The sequence below is a fragment of the Danaus plexippus genome, chromosome 20, assembly GCF_018135715.1.
Source record: "Danaus plexippus chromosome 20, MEX_DaPlex, whole genome shotgun sequence".
NCBI classification, from domain to species: Eukaryota; Metazoa; Arthropoda; class Insecta; order Lepidoptera; family Nymphalidae; genus Danaus; species Danaus plexippus.
In genome coordinates, this window is record NC_083550.1 from 781,581 (window position 1) to 807,090 (window position 25,510).

Genomic DNA, 25,510 nt, shown 5'->3' on the forward strand with positions numbered 1-25,510 from the left:
CGCCTTCGCCTATCAGTCCACGTTTGACTTTCGAACGTTATACATGCGCGGGAATATTGACATCATCGCCATTTTTTTTGACGTAAATCAAACAATGTTTTAATTAGTTATAATCGTGTGTTGAAGATGATAATTAATTGATGAATAGATCTTCTATTAGATATAGTGACTCAAAAAGTGTTTTAAGTGAAAGTGTTTAATTTTTCAAAATGAAATCGTCGACTATGTTATTCGGCGGATTTATATTACTGGCTGTTTTGTATGGTAAGATTGATTTAAAAATATATATGAGGGCGATTACTTTATTTGTTCAGAAATACAGAAAAATACCTACAAATATAACTTAATATAGTGGACACACAACATCGACAAATAACATCGGACAAATTGTTGAGTGAAATCAAAATTTACAATGTAACGACTTTCTTGTCGAATGTTAGAAGTACCATTTGAATTAAACAACTTATATTTCAATGATCATAACATGAATTGTAATAAATCTATCTTTATTATGATACTTTGTTTAAAAATTAGCGTAACTAATCTCACGGCCAACCACTGGAAGTCATATCCGTTACAAATTGATTACTTTTTATTTCAAGTATCTTATATTATAACCTCTTTAGGTAAACGTAATATTTTGACCCAAGCTTTCAGTGTACTTTATATAAATACTCTTAAGTATCAATAAACCGGTCAAGTAAGGATTTTTTGAGTTAATTTAAAAGGTCACATTATGAATACAAGATTTATTAAACTTCTGTTTCTACATTAAAGAAATTAAAGAGAAAGTTTCGTTTTTATTCATTTTTTACTTTTTGTTCAAGGAGATTATTCCCATTCAATACGTGTCAGTAATATCAATTAGTACTATCGATTAAAACAAACCACATATTATTTAACGAGTAAACAATAATCGATTTAAATTAAAAACTATGTACATATAACTTAATGTACTGTACTTCAATGTCATAGTATGTAATAATAATAATAATATTTTTGTTAATAATGCTACAATAACAAATATCGATCGTGAAACAACTCGTGTTTCGGTCAAGGCTCGTATTATCACATTATAAATTATTTATACTTTTAATACATTTTCTCAGAATCCACCCAGGCCAATGTATACCTATATATATATGTATTCATATATTTTTTTAACAATATTTCAATGTTTATAGAATTATATTAAATATGAAAATGAAAGATTTAATATCAGTACAGATTCAATACAGACTTGAGACTGTATAAACAGGAAAGCTGGATAACTCCATGATTAAATTCTCAGAAGTCAGAACAATAACTGTCCATCGTGAAAGTCGGTAATTTATTGACGAAGCGGATTCATGGGATTTTATGATATTACCGATATTAATATTAATTTTAAATGTTCGTTTTCAACGACCCCTTATATGCGACTATATAATCTATATGATTTTAAAGAAAATTCTTTTCATATATAAGTGTAGGTCCTTGTTTCACTGTTGCTCATTAATTCAACACTATTAAGTGTCATGAAAACAAATTTTAATTAAACCAAATAAGATGTTATCAATGTGATGTGCAAGACTTATTGTTTGTTTCCACGGACAGTCTGAATTGATTTAAAATTAAATATATAATGGGGTTGGAATAGACTATAGACTACAGGTCATCTTAGACAGCATATCCGACAGGAGACGATGGAAGCCAAAGCCAAAGCCAATTAATAATATACTTCATCGGATTTCTATAATAAATATGTAATAATGTTTTTAACTTTTCATAAACTTATGTAATTGTATTAAGATTAAATTTCTAAGTATAGAATCTTAAGACTGGGATTCGGATGATATTTAGAGATCTCATCTCATCATCACTTTTAAACTATACTGCAATAAATGAAACCAAGTTTCTCGGATACTACTAGTTTTTTACTGTGCGACACAGTAAGCACATTCTGCTTGCATCCAGAGCGGTGCGCAAAAAAATTAAGTAGAGAAATAATGGCGGTAGATGACAAACTGACAACAACAACTAGACTAATTGACAGACATTCTCGTCTCGCCTGCCAGTGGTAACGGTTGCTGTAAAGTGCAAAGGAACCGAAACGTCGGGATTATGTAGATATAAAATAATAAAAAACACGTAGTTTCGAAGAAAATTATTTTCATTTAAATGTATACCCATGAAAAACTCAGATGTCATTATAGTGCAGCAAGTGATTGATTTAATATTTTTGAATATATGCCAAAATTAATAATTTAGCGATATCCATATATTAATTTATATACAACAGCGAGGGTGTGGACGTAGTTTAAAGCTATCATTACAATATCATCTAAATAAATAATGTGTTGCTTGATCAGTCATCACAGATGTTTCTACATCCATCACATACACTACACACCTGTCAAGTGGATGTTTCCCATAACATTACCGTGACGAGGCGACATCAACTACGGGGTACACACACCACTACACTAACTACCACTACACTGCTTGTTAGCACACTTTGTGTAACAGTTCCGCGTGATGGATGAACCGATACTAAAATATTCAATAGATTTAAAACATTAATCTTTAATATAAAATTATTTTATTTTTTCAATATTTCTATCATGTTTTTAACTTTGTATCATATACATATATATATATATATATATATATATATATATATATATATATATATATATATAGACTCATTTAAAATTAATACGAAAGCAAAATTTTTTATATCGGTTCTCGTAAGTCATTGCATTGATGCGCGTTGAAGTCTTTTGTATGAATGATGGAATATAACAACATATAATTTTACAGGTTTCAAGTAAAAAAAATGATTTATATGTTGTAATTAGTTTCTATGTTTGACATAATCCGGCCATATAATTGAATTGCAAATACAGAAGTTTAAATACAAAGTAACATTTTTTTCTACAAAACGATAATATTTTGGCAGTTGCAATAATTGTGTAACAAAGCGATATTGCAATATAAGTATGTTGAAGAGCAAATAGTTTCATCATGATGTACTAACATGGTTATCATATATACTACGATTTTAGAACTCAATTGTCGCCGATGAACGCTAAAACATTACACACAGCTTTCAAACTGTGACGAAATATAAGAGGAAAGCCAGAGGTCGCTGTGTCTTAGGTCAGGGAGGTGAGCGAGACCCCTGAGGTTGACTTCATTAGTATTGTCTAACATCTATTATGCTTTAAAGTATCATTTGGCGTTCACACGATTAAATTATATCATTATATTTATAATCATCACTAATTACAATTATTTATACTATAGGGGTTTTGTATATATGAAATTCTTTTCAATATCGTATTGTAAACTGTATTTTTATTCTGAGAGACCGGTGCTATATGAATCTCCTTCTGAATAAACTGTTGAAGGAGGCATGCTGAACGTACGAACTTATGGTTTCGAAGTTAAAGGCTTCAGCGTTGCTATAAAACAAAACAACACACGATATCATGTGCTAAGTGTAAAGGTTTCTTAAATAAGAATCTAACTTCAATCGTTTTTCTAATCACTAACACACATTTCGATATCTTTATTTTAGTTAACAATACAAACTGGCACGAAGGCTAAATTATAAATAACAATTTATAGGTAAAATCAAAGTTAACTAGCACATTATGAACAAAACAATTAACACTTAGTACACAAATAATAAAATATTGCAAACGAACGAAACGAATTTATTTAATATATTATATTTTTGAAGGTTTGAAAAAAAAGTAATAATCGAGTGATAATCAAAATGATTTGACGGTAGCTGTTAAATAACGAAATTACAAAAGGGATAAAATAATATTTTTTTGTGTAATATTACCAAAAATACACTCTCTAACTGTCATTTAAATAATATCTAAGTATGATGATTATTACTTCATTAATATATTTTTCCATATGTTATGACTGCTCGTGTGTGTCGTGGTCTCCACCGTCCACACCTACTTGTGTCCACTTTCCCTTCAACGAAAGTCTTTCTATTTGTCGCATACAAATTAACATAATTTAGGCGCGTCGGATTCCAGTCGTTTCCATCGCTTTTACTCAAAACTGACGTAATTTAAACAGAAAATCATTCATTCGGATTACTTGATTAATCGCTTCATCATTTTATATATATAGAGACCTCAAACGGTCATGACACTTTCATTAGAAATCACCGTTTAGTATAAAACGATTGTTATATAATTAATAAAAAATAATATTCTTATAATCCTTTCAATACTTGCTTTCTTTATTCTTAAGTTAAATCTTTCAAATGCCTTCCAGAATCGCCGTATTTAATGGTTTCTAACTAAGGTAAAACCGGGTGATGAGACAATATTATTATACCTCATTGTTTTGAGAACACTAGTAGCATTGGTTTACGTTGTTCATAACCATAGTTAAAATTATATTTCTATTTCTAGCATACTCGATTTTTAACCTCCGACGCAAAAAGAGGAGTGTCATAAGTTTTACATCGATGTCCGTGTGTGGGTGTGTATCTGTATGTGGCACAATAGCTCTCGAACGGATCGACCTATTTCGATGCGGTTTTTTTTTTAATAGAAAGTCAGTTTCCCTGCAGTAGTTCTTAAATACTTTTTGTTAATGATGTAAGACATTTTTGGTCTGTGGTTCCTCGTTAAATGACAAATATAGGATTATATGCGTATAGAATTTTTAATATTTAATATAATTTTGTAAGATCTAGTAGAAAATGTCTTAAGAGTCAAACATTAGAATACAATGGTAGAGCACATTAAATCAGATTTCCTGGATGATGAAAACTTTTTAAATATATATACAATTTAGGATAAATATTTAGAACGAAACGAATAAAATATTTAAAAATGTCTAGAATACATATTATTATCGATTATAAAAATATCAAAAAGAAATCAATGTGCTATTACTGATATTATTATAAATAAGTTAGCAGACAGTTTCCAGACAATGTATTTCTAAGTGTAGTTTAAATCATTTGTTGTTCTGTCCTATATTCATAGTTAACGTTTCTTCATTAAATCCAAAGGCTAAAATGTCAAGAGATCAAATCTCTCTCAGTATGATTCAAGTCAGGCTCGTTTTCACAGTATGGCCTGCCAATGTATGTAGGCTCTATGTTAATATATAATGTAAATTTTAATACAGATTTGTTATATATAAAACGTATTTTCGTTCGACAAAAATTAAATAATATTTGAGTTATTTGAAAAGGAGATAGTTGATCAAGTTAAGATTTGAAGTGAAGATGTGGTGGAACATACTATGAAGGTTACGGCTTATGCTTCTTGGACACTAAATTAAAAATTTTCAATACTTTGTAATCCGAGTGAAAAGTATCAATTGTATAAACATTAACAGTCATGTTTCTTATATATATATAAAATAAAAATACATAATTAATCGCTAAAAAATCATAAATTCCAGTCATGCATAGTGATGAACAGTATCGGCTTCTGTCCTGCTCGCGTGGACGAGTTTCTCGTATTAACTATTTAACGTTTGTATGAATTTTATTTTATTTATTGAGCTCACCTTCAATATTCGCCTTAAACCACCTTGATCTAATATATTGTAATATGACGTAATGGGAAGTAATTTATGTTATGCCTTCAGGTAATGACGTTGTCAAGGTTACGTTTTAGTTGGACTTGCATTTTATCTAACTCTAGCATGTTACTGCTCTGCTTGTCATGGATTATATCGAATATTCTATTACCAGTTTTTGCCTAAGAATTGGACTAAGAGGGAAATGTATAAAGTGTAAACCAATAGATGGGGTAACCAACAGTCGGAGACATCTTTAGTGTATTCACGTGAATTCAAGAAAAATGCAATAAGGAATCCAGGTTTAAATTATAGACTATGTAGAATTCTGGTATCGAAGCCGCTTAGTTTTCATAACATACTTACAATAGCATAACATTTCATTGCTAGTTTAAGTTGGATCAAAATCAGTCAAGTAGTTTTCGCGTGAAAGAACAACAAACGTCCATACATTCCCACAAACTTTCATAATTGTAATATTTATAGGGTTACTATGATTAAAGTGTTCTTGAACGTTAATTTATTAAAGGAACAACATAAAACAAATTATATAACATTCAAAATTTGTATGTCAAGAATATTTTTTATCACATAAGGAAGCTATATAAAATTACCAAGCCTAGCAAAATTAGCAAGTTGTTAATGATTGCGACACTAGCAACGTTAATGATTCTCTTACATTAAAATAATTAATATTCATTTATTAATTACTTATTACGAAGCTATTTACAGCTGTTTGTTTTATTTGATTTTGTAATGTATAAAAATTAATTATTATATTGTAATTAAATATAATAATTTCACCAAGTCCTTTAACGTGTTTAAGTCCACTAATATTCAGAAGCACGTCCAATGTCCTACGGATATTAGAGTCAAGGGCGAAATGACGATGACATTCTCAATAAAAATCCCACGGTTTTATGTATTTGCATAAAAATTTACATGAAAGAGAAGTCTATACATACGCTGCAGTTGACAAACAGTTTGTTTTTATATTGATTCATTTGATTTTTTCCTTTCTTCTAACCGTAAAAGATAAATATTTTTTTTCTTATACAAATCGTGCTCGAATAAATATTACACAGTCGTAAAGATTTGTCATGTTCTATAAAGATTTTCTTTTACTTATGAGTAGTATGACTTAAAACACTTTTATCGGCGTTGATTACCAAAAAAATATATTATTTAATTCTAAATTATAAATAACTATCATTTAGGTCACGTGTACAGTTTAGGTCATATCATGTCATATCATGTCATTAAAATGATTGTCTTTTTAATACTAAGTATATATTTATTTGTTACTGTGAATCATTATAACAACTTTCATACAAGTAATTCAATGGGTATAAATGCGAAAGTACGCCGGTAATAAAAGTCACCGACTTTGTTTCATTAATTTAAGTTCTAGTAGAGAACAACACACATAATTCAAGCTAAATCAGTGACGATCTTACAAACGTTCTTCTCATACAAAGTTTCGCTTACAACTTTAACCGCATTTTATAAAATAATTCTATTTTCCTTAAAAACAATATCATGAAATAACAAATGAAATCCATAAATCAAATCAATAAATATCAGACGCGTGTTATATTATGAATGAGTTTTAAAAATAATTAAAATTCTATAAAATAAAATGTTATTATTTGTCATTCGTATGTTACGAAACTCAGTTCGTATAAAAGTTGGCCAATTTTACGACGGTGGAGAAACACGGACGATGTGTTTATTACTTAAATAACGATGACACCATATTACATATTATTGTAACCTATAATTATTAACAAAATCTAAATTATTATATATAAATATATATTTATAAATAGACATTACACTGTATTATCTGATAGTGTAATTATAATTTCTTTAAACATCTCATGTACTCCATTGTTTTCGTACATTATATTTGTTTAGCTTAATGAAGAAATTTAAATAATTCTATTGTTACATTACATTTATGTTATTTTCCCGTCTTTTAATTGTTGACAAAAAGTATTTTGTAAGGTTTTATTTAAGTCATTAAATGTCATTTTTTATGTTTGATAAGATTACGTTTACCATTTTAAGCGTAAGTTAAGAAATAAACTTAACCGTAGTACATTTAAGTTATTAATTTCGTATTATAAACTGGTTTTTCGCAATGTGACATTAGACAATTTAAAGGCTTCATAATCAAACGTTACCAGACAAATATAATATAATGAAATAGATTTTCCTGACATCATCAATAAGACTTATACAATTAATAGTCTTGTTTATTTTTCAATTATTAATACATTTATGAAAAAAAAACAAAGACGATATTAAGTTAAAAATATGAAAAATGTAACGTCTTCATGTCTAATACTGTAAATACTGTAACGAATAATGAACTGAGTGATCCTTCACACGAACAACCAAACGCTAGCACTAATAGTTACAAGTATACAATTTTAATATATTTATAAAATAAATATTATAATAAAAACTTTCACGATGTCATTTCTACGAAACAAGTCCGTAGTTAGAGACGCAGCTAACCCTAATCACGGTCAAGTTATTGGCATCGTTACAGAGTCCACTGTGATTATAGTGAAATGTGACACACGGACGAACGCAACAAACGGAGCGTACTCCACAAATTGACTGTGAAATAAAGGCTTGCGAGGTCTGACGTAGAACTATCGAAACAAATAACACTTATATATATAAAAATTTAGCTATCGAATCGAGGCTGTGTTTGTTTTAACAACATAATTACTGGCAGCCTTTATGTATATTTATAACATATTATCTACAAACATATAGACTTGTATGTATGTATGTGTGCGACAGCTACATGTATTTTTAATTCTATTTTAACAGTGTTGGTCGAGGTTAAGACTATTACCTTTATATATAACATGAGATTTAAGATTAATTTCGGTTCCATCTTTCGTTTACGTTATGTTCATATTCAAAACAAAGAAAACTATTGCCTCTTTCAGTAAATAAATTATTCTGTGGATATTGGTAAAGAGATTTTTGGTTTTCGTATTTTTTTTATTACTCATAGCCTTTGCGCAATCAATGGAAACTTTGTTTATAACATAAATATAATAAGGATATAATTATTAAAACATTTATTAAAGTGTGTTTGAAGCCAAATTAACGCGTAAATGGTTCTATGTTTATTAAGTGATAATAATCTATACTATGGCGAGTAGTCGTACTGACCCAAGACACTTCTGCATCCTCCTTTCTAATTTGCCTAGAATATATAATACTATCAAAAAGTTTGTCATATTAAGAATTTCTGTTTGTAGATTCAGTGAGGAAAGAGAAGCGATAGTCAAATTATTGATAGTAAATTATTATTTATATTGATTTCGCACTGTTTTATAACGAATAACGGTAAGTATATTATAACGGTTTATTTGCTCTTAAATATATTAAAATTATATAAATTTGTATACCATTTTAATGTACGCCATCCTAAAAAACTACTCATTTAAATCTAAACATAGTATTGATATTGTAATTTGATCTATATTGGGTAAGTTGAATGGAAAAACCGGCGGTCTGTTTAGCAATCGATTAAAATGTGTACATTCTAGTATTGAGAATAAATTACCCGTGACACATAATGTATTGAACAGAACATTAAATACTTGATAATTGAGAGGCAGGATGCGATACTCTTATGGGTGGTCTAATTAATAAGCCGTTAAGACGATTGCTAATTTGTGGCTTAAGAATATAACATATGTAACAAATATATATATACATATATTCATCCGTTTATTCAAAAAAGTTCACATTAAATATAGCGGATGTCAATTCTATATACATTAAAATATTTATTCAATTAAAACATTATATAAAACCCGTTGTTTATAACTGTATATAACTGTTTAAAACTGCATATCTTTAGTCATGACCTTTATAATATTGACATGACAATTAGTTGAGATATAATTAATAACTAAGGAATTCAACAAAAATAGTCCATAACTCTCAATACATACAGTGTGACACACAACAATAAAAAAATCGTTGCCAATAAAACGATCGAGAAAAGATCAGGAGTAAATGACTTCATGATCCGTGTTTTAGATTGCGAGAGAGCTCACACCGAACACAAATGTTACGTACATTAAGCAGACGTGGAAATCATTTTTATATATATTATAAATGTATTTGCTAAATAATTTAATAGTATGTAAAACTAAGGTCAATATTATCAAACTTGTCAACCGAATTGGTAATATTTTATATAATAAGGTTAATATAATATATTTAAAAAAAAAACACTTCGAATATTACATTATTTCATAATAAATATTAATTTATATGTAAAAGTAAATGTCTTGAATTAATAAATAATTTGTTATTTAGAATATACATATATATAAGAACGTTTTGAGAAATCTTACTTAAGGAGACAGATGTAGGTATATAAAGTTCTTTAAATTTATTCCTATTGAAAATTTATAATACAACATGTTAATAAGTATGTACATACACAAAGATACATTGCTGTCACTTACTGAAATGATTGAGATGATTAAAAAAATTGCCGGTCATTTATTCGTGAAACTCATACGATTAAGAAACATATAGAAGCGTCGAAGCAACGTGTATTGCTTAAATCATTAAAAAATGGACAAAATATTAATACATATTTGCTTTTCCAAAGATCGCAATATAAAGATATTTCAATATATTTGATAACTATGGACTGTATAAATCTAATTCGGTATTCAGTGATATCCGAACGAAAAAAACCTAAGTAATTTTTTGCAATATCATTATTGTATTTGACTTAGACATTTCGCTTATACGATCTAAACGGTGAGATTATGAAATATAAGTTACTAAACCCACTCTTACAACATTCACAATAAACGATATTCATTTAACAACGTTAAACTTGACTGTGACCATCATCACTCATCATCATATATTATACAGTCATTTGTACATTAATATAGACGTTTGATATGTGTCAACACAGAGTAAATGGATTTCAGAAGCATCTCGCCTTTCATTAATCTGTGCAATATTTATACAAGACGTGTAATAAATAGTTGTAATATGATTGTATGTAGTTTCGAAGGCGTCAAGTGTTAGCGTTATGTCGAAGTATTGAAGGTTTTACTTTGAAATTGTTTAAGTAATTTGAAATGCGCGAAGTTTCTCTGTCTTAGGAATGCACGGTTTCTCCGTTACTTCAACAATAGACAATATTTACGATGCGTGCGCGTGCCGTGTTATTAACAGGGTTGTCTCCATCCACTTAATATAGTAATATTTAACATAATATATAAGTTTAACGTTTCTCTAACAATGTGAGTGCCAACCCTGTATATAATGGCCCGTTTGTTTTTACCTAATCGAATCTTCCTTATGACGAACCGTATGTGAGACTTTTGGATGACAATAGAGTAGTTATGAAATGTAATTATGTATTGGGAAAAGAAAATGATTTGTATTGATGCTCTCTCCGTCATTGTTATAACAAGTGTATGGAAAGTGCACTTTGTTAATAATTGCAAATCTCAACTTAACTGTTGATAATTTTAAGTGAAATCAGATTATTTTCAAGCTTCATTTGAACAAGGAACAAAACAACTATCATGAGTGTGGAGCGGGAATGATAACTTTATACCTAGATAGTATCGTCGAACTTCGTACGGAGCGTTAACAGTTTTTTCATTCATAAACCTTAGCATATAATATTATGTAATTTATTTTATTTAATGACAAACGGAAAATACTTCGTATGTAGCGTGACGAAGAAACTTGTACTAAGCATGCTATATTCAATAATAAAATCGATAAATACTTTAAAAAACGGTCGTAGCTTTGTATATAATAAATATCTCTTTGTAATATTATTTATTTAGATTCATTTTTTTTATTCAAAGCTGAGTTATAGTAAAGCAATTCAGTAACCTTTATAAGACATATCTATACTTATATATGTATCACATATAATTCCACACAAATGCATCCTTCCGGCACGTTCATAATACATTTATATTACACCCATATATCAAGTCACGAGACTTATTTGCTATTATCACAATAAGCGAAGAAAGTGACGGTTTCCTTTAATTATAATATACTATTTATAAATAGCATAATAAACTTAAAGTCTGGAAACATAATAACACAGTTTATAAGGAGAAATTATATAAAATATCAGACACTAGGGTAATAAAATACATGTGAGTGTTGTGTATAGACTATATGGACAAAGTGTTGTTGGAACAAGTTTGTTGATTCCTCTTGTGTCGATAATCAATAATATTAACTAAAAAATATGTACTATTACGAAATAATTTTTTTTTTCTTCCTTATTTCTATCTGATAGAACAAAAACCGTTGCTTAAATTCCGATTTAAATTGACTGAAATTAAAACCTACTATCAATAAAATTAGCAACATTAAATGACTGCTTTCTAAGCAATAATATTCGTACTAAACAATGATTTTTAGCTAGATTTATTGACCATATACAATAACAAATCAAGCAAATCCAGGAAATAATAAAAATGTATATCTATTCATTAGTCTCTTAATAAGAAATTTAATTACTATCACCAAAAATATTATCATTTGGGTGAACCGAGTGTTCTTATCGCAAAATTTTGTAAACCAGGAAATTATTAGGAGCTATTCAGGACGTGTATACAGACAGGCTGTTGCACACTTCATATTATATGTACCTTTCACATCTCACACATATTGATAATTAATTATAATAACGATTTATTATTAAGGTGTTGTAAGTACAAGTATATGACTAAGCTTCACAACGAACGCTCATTATCTCGTGTAAAAAGCCTTTAGTGTACATTAGTGTATAATTTACGATTTTTATTTAGTTCATTACATGCGTTTTACCACTGTTATTATGTAAATAGAAATATTACACAAAACGAAACGTTAAAAGCCATCGCCGATGAGTATCGAGGATGGGTCGTGGGAAGGGCAACCGTGAAATATTGATTGGAACGCCGTCAGAGGAACAAGTGTCAAATGTTATGTAATTACTGGCACTGTATACAAAAGATTAAGACGAAGGTAACAAACATTAATCCGTCCTGTCTGAGGAGATACGAATACTGAATACTAGCTGATACCCGCGACACTGACCGCACGCCTTGATATATAAACAACATTTTATTATGTGCTAGAAATCACTGAATATTTCTCTGTTATTAAAATCGATGTTTCTTTAAACCTAAATTAAGTGAAGTTACTAAAATATTTTATCAGATAAATGTTAAGAAACAACGCTTAATATATATTTTTTAACATCTTTACTTGTGGAGATAACATTATCGATACATATATATATATATTATATATTAGATTTTATTTAATATTTTTAATAACATCGAACTAAGGACCCCTGTAAGTTCGTGACGTCACGCCTCGCCGCCTCCGACGGTTTTTTTAATAAGTGTAATTTTTTATCTCACAGAGTTCGAAAGGTTAGCAACGATGTAACGTTTACAATATTTTAATCATATTTTTTCCTATTGCCTCATTAACTAACACCTACTTGTTAAAGAAATCACTTATGACTTCAAGGTTACAATTAAAGTTATGTTTTTCTAATATATTAAGTGCATATGTGTTAATAGGCTCTAATTATAATAAAATAAGATTGAATGTATTTATTAAAAAAGGACTGTATGTGGAAAATGCAATATATATATAAAGATATTAATTTTATTTAATGAAATGCTTATTTTTTATTAATTTTTGCGACTTTACCAATGTGCCGCTTTCAATGTAATCTTACTGTCATCATGGTTGAGTCAAAGTAACTTGAACTTCGGATTGAGAGAAAATTTTAATTACATTTCCATTTAAAGATGTGCTCGTGAAAATCTCAGATACTAAAATATTACCAGTACAGTATGAAAATATTATGTTTGAAATGTTTACATAAAACAAGCGTTGATAATACTGTCATGTGCTTGTATAATTTTACAGCCTACAGCATACATATTAAAATAAGTATGAAGAATGCAAAGTTAAAATTTTAGATACTTTACAGGTGTTCCGAGCAAATATTTGAAGCGATTAATTACTTAAGATGTGAAAATAATAAGATGAATAAAAAATTGTTATAAATTTTAATTCATTTCATAATATAAATAAAGTACATTTATATAATAACACATCAGAAATAAAACGACATAAATGAAACGAAAATTACAATAAGGAAGTCTGATGTGGTTAAAATTGAGGTGATTGTAAAAAGATCAATTAAAATGACAACCTCGTTGAGACGGATCGGATGGACAATAAAACTATATTATTAACATTAATAAATATCACTAGTATGTACAAATAATTCATATATACCTAAGTGACCTTTGACATTTGTTATAGCGAAAAACTGAACTTTTATGTACACTCACACACACACATATATATATATATATATTGGAATATAAGCCTTCGTTAACTATACTAGATCTTTCCAATAACGCGGGTCAAATGGCACATATCTTGCAAAAGTATGAAACCTTAATCACCTCACACGTGAAAGTTTCCTCAAGCCAGAATAATATTTTATGACTAATTATTACACTAAGGTTGCTCAAACTTAACAATCGCAGATTATATAATGACTTGACTACTATGAATAGTTAAATCTATGAATAACGAAACGTTGCATTCAGACGTTGAAATTAAACAAAACAGCTTTCCTTTAAATGAAACACTTAAATATTTTTGGGTGCAAATAAAAGAAGACATTCGCGACCCGGTTTCGATGAGTGAACTTGAAACAGATGTAAAAGGTGAAGAAAGTCACGACCAGGCGCGGATGGAAAGGGGACTGGCGGAATGACTGGCTGGCTGGCGCTAACATATATATTTTACAGCCATTGCATATTAGATCTTCAGTTTCTACTAATATTATAATAATAATCGTTTAAATATTAACTATAGAACATTTATAAGCCGTTCTCCTATTTCAATCAGTACTGTTGCTCTAGTATTATGTGTGTCCATTAATGTGTGTGATGTCTATCGAGTATCGGTCTGTATGAGTGTATGGGATCGATCAGTGCAGTTTTTGTTTCACATAGCTGACACACTGCGCTACTGAATGTAATGTTATATTAATGTACACCCCACCAGGCACCAGTGACTCACAGAAATGTATCGGCGATCGGGGCCTGTTTAGTAGATCAGTTCCGCGTCGGGACTAGTTTTTGTTCGAGTTGGTGGACCTTTTTGTTTATTACAAATAAAATAATTACTGAAAAAATCTAAATCTCATCTTATTTCTTTATTAAAATTAACGCTTGTTTTATTGAACCAATTTCATCTCGTTACAAGACTTTCATGTTTAGGTAAGTCTAAGTAACGTTTTGCACATTGAATAGACTTTCTTGTGAGTGCTGAGTTATTGCTAACTTTCACTCGTACATAAATGTTTAATATTATTTTGGAGTTGTAAATTATACACTGAGATACTTCCGTGAATTAACCTACATGTGAGAGTTCGAGAACCAGTCTGTTTACTTGCGATAAACGCTGCCAATATATTCCACAATTAAGGTTATGTTACTTAGCTCACATATCAAATAGATTGATTGAATTGATTTTAACCGTGGCTTCTTGATCTTTGAAATATTATTTACAGATACTTCTTTTTTTTATTATCTGCTTGAAAGCAACCGTATTTTAATATATTTATATTATTATTATTAAATAATAATATAAATATAATATATTTCATGACCAAGCTTAATCGTTTGATGGCGGGTTAAGTAAATTGTTAGATGAAGACGAGTCACCGGTCAAGTGACCTCAGGTCAATAGCGATGGATGTCAAAATATAAAAGCATTATTATGTACACGAACCGTCAAGTCATATACTATTAACAGTTATTTACTTTATAAAAGGAAATGTGTTTAATTATTATTTATTACCGGCTTAACTTTTAGATTCTTCCGACATGTATATTTTATTTATAAGCAATATAATATAAATATTGCCATTTTTTTTCTGTTTGATTTACGTATAAATAACTATACACGTTCTTATAATGCGATCTAAGATTTTCGCGAGTTTTATTCATTTAACTATACAAGTTCTCATTATTGAAACAGTTTATTAATGTTGTGTGTATTCAGTAAAACGTCAGTGTTTCTTGAATAAATAGTAAAATAATAACTATAAAAAATTATAAATAATTTTTTTATCACAAATGACAAAATCAGACAAAACTGTTTAAAAATGATTTGCACTGAATCTAATTCCTTTAATGAATTTAAGTTATTTTTAGGCTTTTTTTTAGTTCATAATGTATTGTGAGTTTTCCTCCTAGCACATATTTTATTTCAAGACCTCCTCACACATTACAGCTCGCGTGACATTGAACGGTGATGGCTGAATATCAATGATGATATATAACCACCAAGGTCGAGTGATATCCGAGTGTTTCCAACCCCATGTACTGGTTATTACACAACACTGTGATGGGCGTGTTGGTAACGTCTTTGAATGAGCTTCAGACGACTGTACGATGTTCCGTATAAAACTGTTATGGTGTTATTTAAAACTCTTTATATATTATATTAGTTATTCAACTCGAAGATGTCTCAATATTGATTTCATGAAATATTGAGCGATATGACCAAAGCTAAATTAGAAAAAATACCTGAATCGGTTTGATTGTATCCAAATGAAAATATCTGTAGTTTTATTTTTATTTAATATAAATAATATTCTGTTACAATATTTTAATATTTCTTACGTAATCCTAAATCTTTTATATTTGTGTGAATTGAATGTTTAGGCAACTTAATACAAACTATAATCTATTTATTTTGATGAACACATAACATTAAAATCTTCTATTTCGTCAATATCTTGCACAACTTCAAGACATCTGGAATTGATTATGATTTCGGTGCCTTGCCTTTCGAAAAGCTTATTAATATAATAAATAAAACGCAGACGAAGTCACGTGTGTCAGGTAGTATACGATACTGTAATAGTTCCAGTGAAGAGAAAATTCTTCTTTTAGTATTATTTCTTAACTTTTACTATTTTCCACATAATGGTTTTTTATATTATTTGTTTCAAAACGCTTCTTCAACATTTACTGGGTCTATAGGTCGCTTAGTGTGAGGTTGCTATCAAGGAAAGCCGTCAGTTATGCGTACGTTCATTCATAACTCAAAAATACTTTACGCAGCTGTGATTCTAATATCCTTGAGTTGGACAGCTCAGCAAAATGTTACATTGCATTATTTAAAAACATCACATTTGAGACTAAATATTTATGATATGATTTTGAGTTATTAACAATTTTATAAAAAAAAAAACAAAATTGATATTATTAAATTTAAATCTTTTAATATAAAATTATTGTGACAGTTCTCATCGCATTTGATCACTTGATTCTCACTAATGCGTTAATATTTTATCTTCTAAATACTTTGCGACAATACGAGTGACGTCATCACATTAGTTGGTCGACTCGATAGATAATAACTATATTTAGTATAATTACCATAAACAGTACTATTGTTATGAATTGTACATCAAAAGTCGGGTTTGTTTCGAAAGTGTCCGGCCTTGCCGCGGCCGCGTCCACTCGGAGGCGAATGTATGGAATTACATCAATCTGTGACGTAGTCATGGTCGTGTGCTAGCAAAACTAGAACTCCCTACATCACTGCTGTGAACTCACTTAACTAGCTTATATAACTTACAAGACGAATCCGAATAAACGTTTCGAGAGGATCCGCTTTCGTTTCGTCATACTAATGACTCGATACAAACAAGCCAGGTTTTGACGGCTCTTTCAGCTTGCATAGTTACAATAACTTATATGAAATATATACCATACTATGTCTTAATGTTGGTACCTGGAACTTAAGTTTCGTACTTCAAATCTAAATTACGAAGCATTATTGGTAATTATGCTTTAATTAACACTATGTGTATATATAAAGATTGAACGCCTCATTGGTTAAACGTAGTACTATATATATATATATTTACAATCTTTTCTAAACACTCAACGGTCTATGAGCTAGAATTTATAAATTATTAAAGAACTTAATTATAGGTAATTTTTAATCTCCTACAACCTTAAGTTAAATGTTTAAACTTAAAGAGGTTATAATGTTCGGCTCGTGATGAATGTAAGACGAATTAGGTAATTATTAGGGTCTTTTAATACGGGAAAAAAAAATGAACACGTGAAGCGCGACCTCAGATATTAAAGCGTTCGAGGACGAAAATTTAGATTTACACTAGCTTTGCGACAGGTGAGTCTGATTATACCACGTGACTATTGGTTACAGAGATATTTTAAATATTCTGATAAAACATGCATTGTTTTACATCTTAACCTCAAATGATACTACAATGTTGTATACAGAGACCAAATACTGTTGACACTGTTTACAAAACACTATAGAGATGTGAAAAGATGGTAGGTACGTGACGTTACTGGAAAGTGTTTAAGAGTAACCTATCAAAATATGTCTTAAATATTATGATGATATATTTATTTATATTAAAATTTCAGTCGTAGTCCCTATAATGTAGTTAGGTTTATATTTTAAAACTCTTAAATAATACCCTTGTTGAACAAATCAGTAAGTGGGATGTCTTTTGGATCTCATTTAGGTGTGGATATTTTTATTTATTTTTTTAATTATGATATTTAATCCAAAGGGCTCGTCAACGGCTCACAACTCATTAAAAAAACTAACGTATGAATTATTTTATTATACTATAAATCTCTTCAATCATTTCGTAACATCACCCTACAGCAGCGTCTTAATGTAAAGTCAGTGCGATCTATAATAATCATAATGACAAGGAGACAGCTGGCCGTGAACTTGGCTCGTTAGAAACACGTTAAGTTTGTTTATTGAAAATGTATGTTAAAGTACTTCAAATTAAATTTCGGCGTCTATACATTAGAATCAATTAGATGGTGAAGGCCAAAGGGTAGATTAAATAAAAATATTTTAAAACGTTCGTCTTTTATGAGTCCTCTGTGTCTAAATTAATATCGAGAAGGTTCTCTATAATAAAGTAACTATTTCATATATATAATATTTAAACAGGTTTTCTCGATAAAATTTATAATTCTTATTTATTATAATATATGTAAACAAATATAGTGGTATTTTGTTTCGATCCGTGATAACTGGATATCTGACCGTAACTTTCACGTGTGAAATTGGAAAGCGGTAGCGTGTTTCGGACTCCAATGATATGTAAGATTCGGGTTTCCCCAGGAACAGAGAGAGTTAAGAATGATATGAGATCAATGTATTACGAATATAATATTACACACACACACGCACGCACACGCACACACTTATATAGATCACTAACACCTGCTTCGTAGTTCGATTAATGAAGAAGGTACAAGTTCATTAAGTAGGTTTTAATGTAAGTGAAATCTCTTAACAATGACGACACATTAAACCCAGTCATGATGGTGAGCTGATCACAGTTAACTCCCATCATTATATTATATTTCAAACGGAAACGTCTGATATAAACTGTCACCATTGTTAACGATAAAAGCGATCATTACACCGTAAATCAATTGAACATAATTCCATCGAACAATAGCTATGAAGTATGGAGAAGTAATTGTCCGCATATCCGTGCGATTTCATGGCATTTTCACCTGATTATATAGATTCCGTAAGTAAACTCTATTACCACTGGTTAAGGATGTTTTCGGAATGTTCGTATGTAATTAATCGATTTAACTCAAGCCTGTTTATTTATAAACATACAGACTGATTGTAATGAACCTAACAAGATGTATCAGACGATCTATTCGTTGAGATGTTGTTACTCAAATGTTTTAATACTCATACTAAATATATAAAAATATTACGAATAAACGCGTTTTTAACACTTTGTTACATTTATTATGGCTAACCCAGTAACAGAGTTTCTCTACAAGCCGGCCAGTTGAATCATCTGAGGTCGATGACCAGTGAAAGTGCTCACTGATATCATTCAGGTGTGGATTGCGTAAACGGATGGTCATTGTAGTTCATACATGTCACATCAGAGAGCTTCCAAAGTAGTTTTACAAATGTGGACACAGCAATTTGCTTGTAAGCTTCAAAAGTCCGAGGGCGGAGAGAAATCTAGGACAGTTCCTCGACTTTCATAAAGCTCAACAAAGCTAGACGAGCTTAGATTGTATCTGGGACGTGTGAGCTATTTTAATAATAACATAAGCTGCTATAAGAAACAAATACATAATTAATATTAAATAAGGAGCTTGGACGGTGGAGGTGAGCGTTTAACGCGCGTTAGATAGGGGCCCCTTAAACCTACACCTGGGTTGCAAGTCTCAGGTACTGTTGAAGCTCCTCTCCCTGTAACGCGATGGAGCCGGCACCTGCAGGCTGAATCTTTGGAATAATGCTGAGAGGTTTCGTCTCATCCCGCTTGATATTTCTTAACAATATCACTTTTAAGACCTAAGCTACGTCATGTTAAGCATCAAATTTTATTGTCTCAGCCGAATAAAAATCTGTGTATTAAGAGGTTTCAAATCAAAAATTGTTATCACCATTTACTAAAACGTTTTATATTGGAAACAAAAAATTTGATATTTATTTTTTTGACATATGTCATTGGTATATATACGAGTACAACATATGTAATCTTCTATTGCAGGTGCAGTCCAGCCGTTATGTGTACTCGAATCAGACTTCGGGTTCAAAATAAACTGTGCCTTCAAAAAATCAGGACTATTCAGAGTAAGGAATCTGGGTGGAGTTAAAGCTCACGCTAGCATAGGTGAGGATGTTGGCCAGCCTTAAAAGAACCTTATCGATAGTTACACTTAGAGAAATCTATTGATCTCTGGCAAAACATTCGATATATTTATACGTTGCGACAGGCTTTGATTATTTTATACTTATGTTTCACATAAACCTTTAAACGATCGCGGCTTCAACTTGGAGATTTCATAACGTGTTGTTTTGTTTTTATAACTACTTAAATATTACAATGAACGAGGCTAACGCGGTATTATGGCAGTGTTAGTTATATTTGGCAATGTTGGATATATTTATTACAAAACGTTTCATACGTACGTTTCAACCATGATTATAAGGTTTTACAATAACTTTAATGATTGTTATAAATGACACGTTTAATGTTTTGGATGTCATAAAACTAGAGACAAAGCCGCGACCGCGTGTCGTTTTGTCCAATGTGATTGAATTTTTTTTTAAATTCTAATTAATTTTTCTTGGTAATATTTTTAAAAGAATTCCAGCTTCTCATATCTGGTTTCCTAATAGTAACATCTCGCGCGAGTGAGTTATGACGTTGATATCTCATTCTTGTTTCCAAATAACGTTTATGGAAATCAGTTTCTGCTATTTGGTTCGTTGGCTTTTAACATTTAAAACCTTACTGTAGTTTATATTTGAGCAGGATCTGTTTCGATTTCGTTTTAAATTTTTATTGAGAGGTGTGAACGTTTGTTCTGAAACACACACACACAACATATATCACATTATATATGTGTGTGTGTGTCTTTTTACATAATTCCACTCAAGTATTACCCTTAACTCAACGATAACTTCATCATATACTACGTTTTCCATGTATTTTTGATATAACACTTAATAAACCTATAACAGATTTAGAAGTCGTAGGTTAAATACCTACTTAGGTCAATAATTTTTCCATTTACAATCTTTATCTTAAATTAGGTGCTACTAAGGTATTTTGACACCAGGTTTCAGTCTTGGAGACGAGCTAGGATTCGATCAGTCCCTCACCAACCAGGACCCCAGCAGACGAAGATCTGTAAACTTCAAGAATGGAGCTCCAAATATACTGGTCGACACTACCAACCGCCCCGCGGCCGCGGCCAAGCAAGAAGTGAGTACTTACACATGTACAGCAAAACGTAGAATTGTATCAATGAGTAGGAGAAATGTTATCGTAATTCATAAAGTATTATTTAGCTTGATTTTGTTCGAGGAGACAGAGTTCTCGATGCAATCCTCGTGCTAGGTTTAATCGCCTGCTCATTCTAACTAAACAAATATCAAAGGTTTCTACGTTAGATTTCATCACAGTATTAATATTTCAGAAACGTGGCAAACAGAATCGTATAATGATGAGGCCGGTGGCACCTGTCACAAAACCGAACCAGGCGTCGATGGACAAGTTGTCATCCTTACACAGACGTGTTTCAACCATGGATCCTATCGTGGTTCCCAGCCCCGAGACGCCCGTCTTCAAACCGCAACCCGCGGTAACCATGGCTAAACCCATGCCCATGGGCATACCCGCCTTCAAACCATTACCACCTAAGGAAGAAACCCTGAAGGTGCTCCCAATAGCCGCCAAGAAGACGTACTCCCCATGGCCCGTCCCGCAATCCAAACCAGGAACTGTCTACCAAAGTGAGATATCACCAATACAGTACCATACCATGAAAATCACCAAACCACCATACAAGTCATCCAACATCAACCCATTCGTTCCCATACCGTCACAGACATCTATCATACCATCGAATCACTTGCCGATCCAAACCAATCCCATTTATAACTTTGTAGACCCAGTACCTCACCAGGTCCACGACATAGCGAACAGCTATCCAGCTTACAGCACCAAGAAGATAGACGATTACAACAGCATCAGTGGCTACAGTGACGACACCGCCTTGAAGTTCAATAAAGAAGATATAGACGCTAAGATAGCCGAGATAGCCAAGGCTGGGAACATCTCCACTGAAGCCGTCGAGGCGGCTATAGCCCTCAGACAACAGCAGCTGTTGAGCAAATACGCTAACATACCAGCTCCGACAACCACTACAACAACGACCACAACAACAGAGACTGTTGTGTATCAAGAACCCGAGCCGGAAATCATAGTGGCGCCTGTGCCGCAGAAACCGAAGAGGTACGTCACGTCGTCTTGATGACGGGCATTCATGTTTCATGGCCGCCAGCCTTGAACTTTGCATTACTTTTACTGCCAATATGATATTTAAATGGCATTTAATTAAAACCATATGCACTTAAGTAATTAATTTAAAAAAAAAGGAAAATGATATTGCTTGTCATTGTATTTAAATTTTTTACTATTTTTAACAGTTTATTTTGGAAAAGTAACTAAACTTTTTGCTGTGTCTTTTTTTGCTCGTTACTCTTTAAAGCTATTTATAAAACTACTCAATTATTCCAGTCAATAAAGATATTAATTTATTGCAGGTATTTTAAAAACATGATAACATTTTCTTATCAGCGACTTTGGCTGATAAAAAGTTTAAATATGGACTTTAATATAAATGTCGGTGTCCCCCTGTGTTGTAACAGCTGATGTGTTAAGAAATCTTTCATATAACGCGCGGCATTGAAATCAGTCTGTTAATTTTAGTTCTCACAATAGCTGCCTAGTGTTTAGACCATTACTTTTAATTTGATTTTTAGACATAACTCATCGCTTTGACGTGTTTCTTATAGAGTTAATAAAAATATGTTATCTTATATAATTATGAAGCATCGATTGATTACTAACTTTTTGTAATGCAACCAACATAACTCCACATAACATAGCTATACCTCTCACGGCATGTACCAAACGCTGAAAAAACTCCAGTCAGTGGAAACGCTCCAAAAACTTAGTATAGTCTAATCTAATTCCATGACTTTCACAATAATATATCTTATACACAATCGCGTTCCAATAAGCATTTTTTTGAAAGTTTTTCGATTCCAGAAACACAAAATATAACTAACTAAATTGGATTCCAATAAATCATAACTTTCATGTTTTTCCAATTCCAGAAACCCAACAACAGGCAAAGTGATGAACGCCCCTCGCGAGTATTACCCCGTGGGATACGAAAAGAATTTCGATGATCACTTCCAGTCCAAAGTGGATCTTCCAGACACCAGCTTCCACTGTGGGGATCAGAAATACTTCCCCGGACTGTACGGCGACGAGACGCTAGGATGCATGGTAGGTTACCCACGTACATCACCAAAAACATAACGCGAGTAAATCAAAACAACAGCCAAAAAAAAAAAGGAAAAATATCAAAACTCAAAAAAAGATTGCAAAAAAATATCCAAGAAATATAAGATAATCAGAAATTCTAGCCAGATCCGAACTGTTAAATCTTTTACTCGACCTTTCATATACATAATCGGCTTAAAGTTTAGTTAAACCGCAATAATCTTCAGTTACATATGACTGCGCTTCGTTCGATGAGTCACAGAGCCGGTTGCTCTTTCCCAGTTCCCACCCTTTCCTGCCATTTCCTTATTGCCACCCTTCCCTCTTCCTCAACAACCAACCAACCAAGAAACATAAGATATGTTGCGGATGTTCATGGGTGACGGTGACCACATCCCACCTAGTGGGCCGCCTGCTCGTCGGCCAGCTTTCCCATGGAAAAAAACTAATCTGGAATAATTCATCCCAGGTGTTCCACGTGTGTGCTCTAACAGACGACGGGCTGGTGATGAAGTCGTTCCTGTGCCCGGAGTCCACGCTCTTCGACCAGACCATCCTCAAGTGCAACTGGTGGTTCTACGTCGACTGTAAACACACCACCAGCCTCTACGACACCAACATACCCGTCTCCAAGAGCTACCAGCTCATGAAGGCCCTCACCTTCTTCACCTCTTACAAAAAGGAAATGGAAAATGGTAATAATTAAGGGTCTTTGGTCTTTGGTCTTTGGACTCATCAAAGTTCCAACTCGTATTCTCTGGATGTTGAGTTTTGAATAAAAATTAAATTGAAATTCATATTAATTTTATTCATTAATTGTAAAAGTGGACTAACAGGATTCGAACCTGTGACTCTACATATCTCGTTCCAGTCGCTTGTCTAACTGAACTGTAATGTCCTCCGGAATTTGAGGGAACAAAAACATTTTTTTTTCTTTATTTCTATTAAAATGTCTGACATTAACAGCTACTCATTATAGGGATTTGTTATTTTGCAGTCAGTCCTATGAGAGAATATTTTCAAAGTTTATTTTTCGATAAGCGTGTCCTTCATTTAAGTGTTTTAATAAAAAAAAACAAACAAAATTAATAGAATTAACAAAAAAAAAAATTACTCAATATATATATATGAAATTACAGGTCAGGCCATGAACCCTGAAGATATAGGCGGAGTTAAAGACGCCATAACGATACTACAGAACCAAGATGCCAAGACGGCCGAGAGTGAACGCGTACAAGTAGTGACGTCACATCCGCTCATAGACGAGAGAAGCAGGAGAGACAACTATACAGCACCGGTCTACAGAGGAACCAGAGAATATAACGAGACAGAGAAAGAGACAGAGAAAGACTTCAAATATGTTAGAGTTAGAGCAGACATTAGTTACAGCAACAAGACTAGCAGCACGGAAGAGAAGAATAGACGGAGGCTGGCTCACAGAAACAGAGGCGGGGCTGTTACTACTACTACAACTACAACAACTACTGCAACTACAAAGAAACATGCTGAGAGTCCACTTGTAGAGATCATGAAGCAAGAAATACAACCCATAGAGGTAGAGACCAAGAGAGAGACACTCACAGACCAGCTAGACGATACACAACAAGACAAGACAGACACCCGACCTGTTAGAAGGTTCTACAGGTCGAGTGGAGAGAGAGGAGATACGAGGGAGATAAGAGGGACAGAGATAGAGATAGTCAACAACGAGAGGGTGCAGATTGTGAGACCGGCTAACACCGAGTCTAGACTAGACGACGCGGTGCTAGGCAGGTCTAGACACAAGGACAGAGATCAATATACATAATAAATTAGTCAATTTAGTGTCATAGAGATTAATTTATTTATTCCTCAATGTTCACGTGACACGTCACGTGTATCCGGCGTGACGTCGTTACGTGTGTGTGCTCAATTTTTAACGTAGTCTGCCTTCAGTCAAGTGATATTACGGTGTATGTTTTTTTTTGT

At 31.7% G+C, this 25,510-nt stretch overlaps 1 protein-coding gene across 2 annotated transcripts; it reads left to right on the top strand.

Annotated features, from left to right (window-relative positions):
* On the top strand, positions 1-25,503 carry LOC116774111 (uncharacterized). Of its 2 annotated transcripts, XM_061523906.1 has the most exons (8): positions 3-264; positions 20,231-20,353; positions 21,306-21,451; positions 21,666-21,981; positions 22,138-22,483; positions 23,371-23,545; positions 24,012-24,237; positions 24,682-25,502. In XM_061523906.1, exons 1-8 carry the CDS (start codon positions 210-212, stop codon positions 25,347-25,349), a joined length of 2,055 nt encoding a protein of 684 aa, XP_061379890.1. In that variant the 5' UTR covers positions 3-209; the 3' UTR covers positions 25,350-25,502. The 2 variants fall into 2 exon arrangements, with proteins under 2 accessions (XP_061379889.1, XP_061379890.1); XM_061523905.1 differs by having other exon boundaries at positions 1-264; positions 21,666-22,483; positions 24,682-25,503.
* The last annotated feature ends 7 nt before the right edge of the window (positions 25,504-25,510 follow it).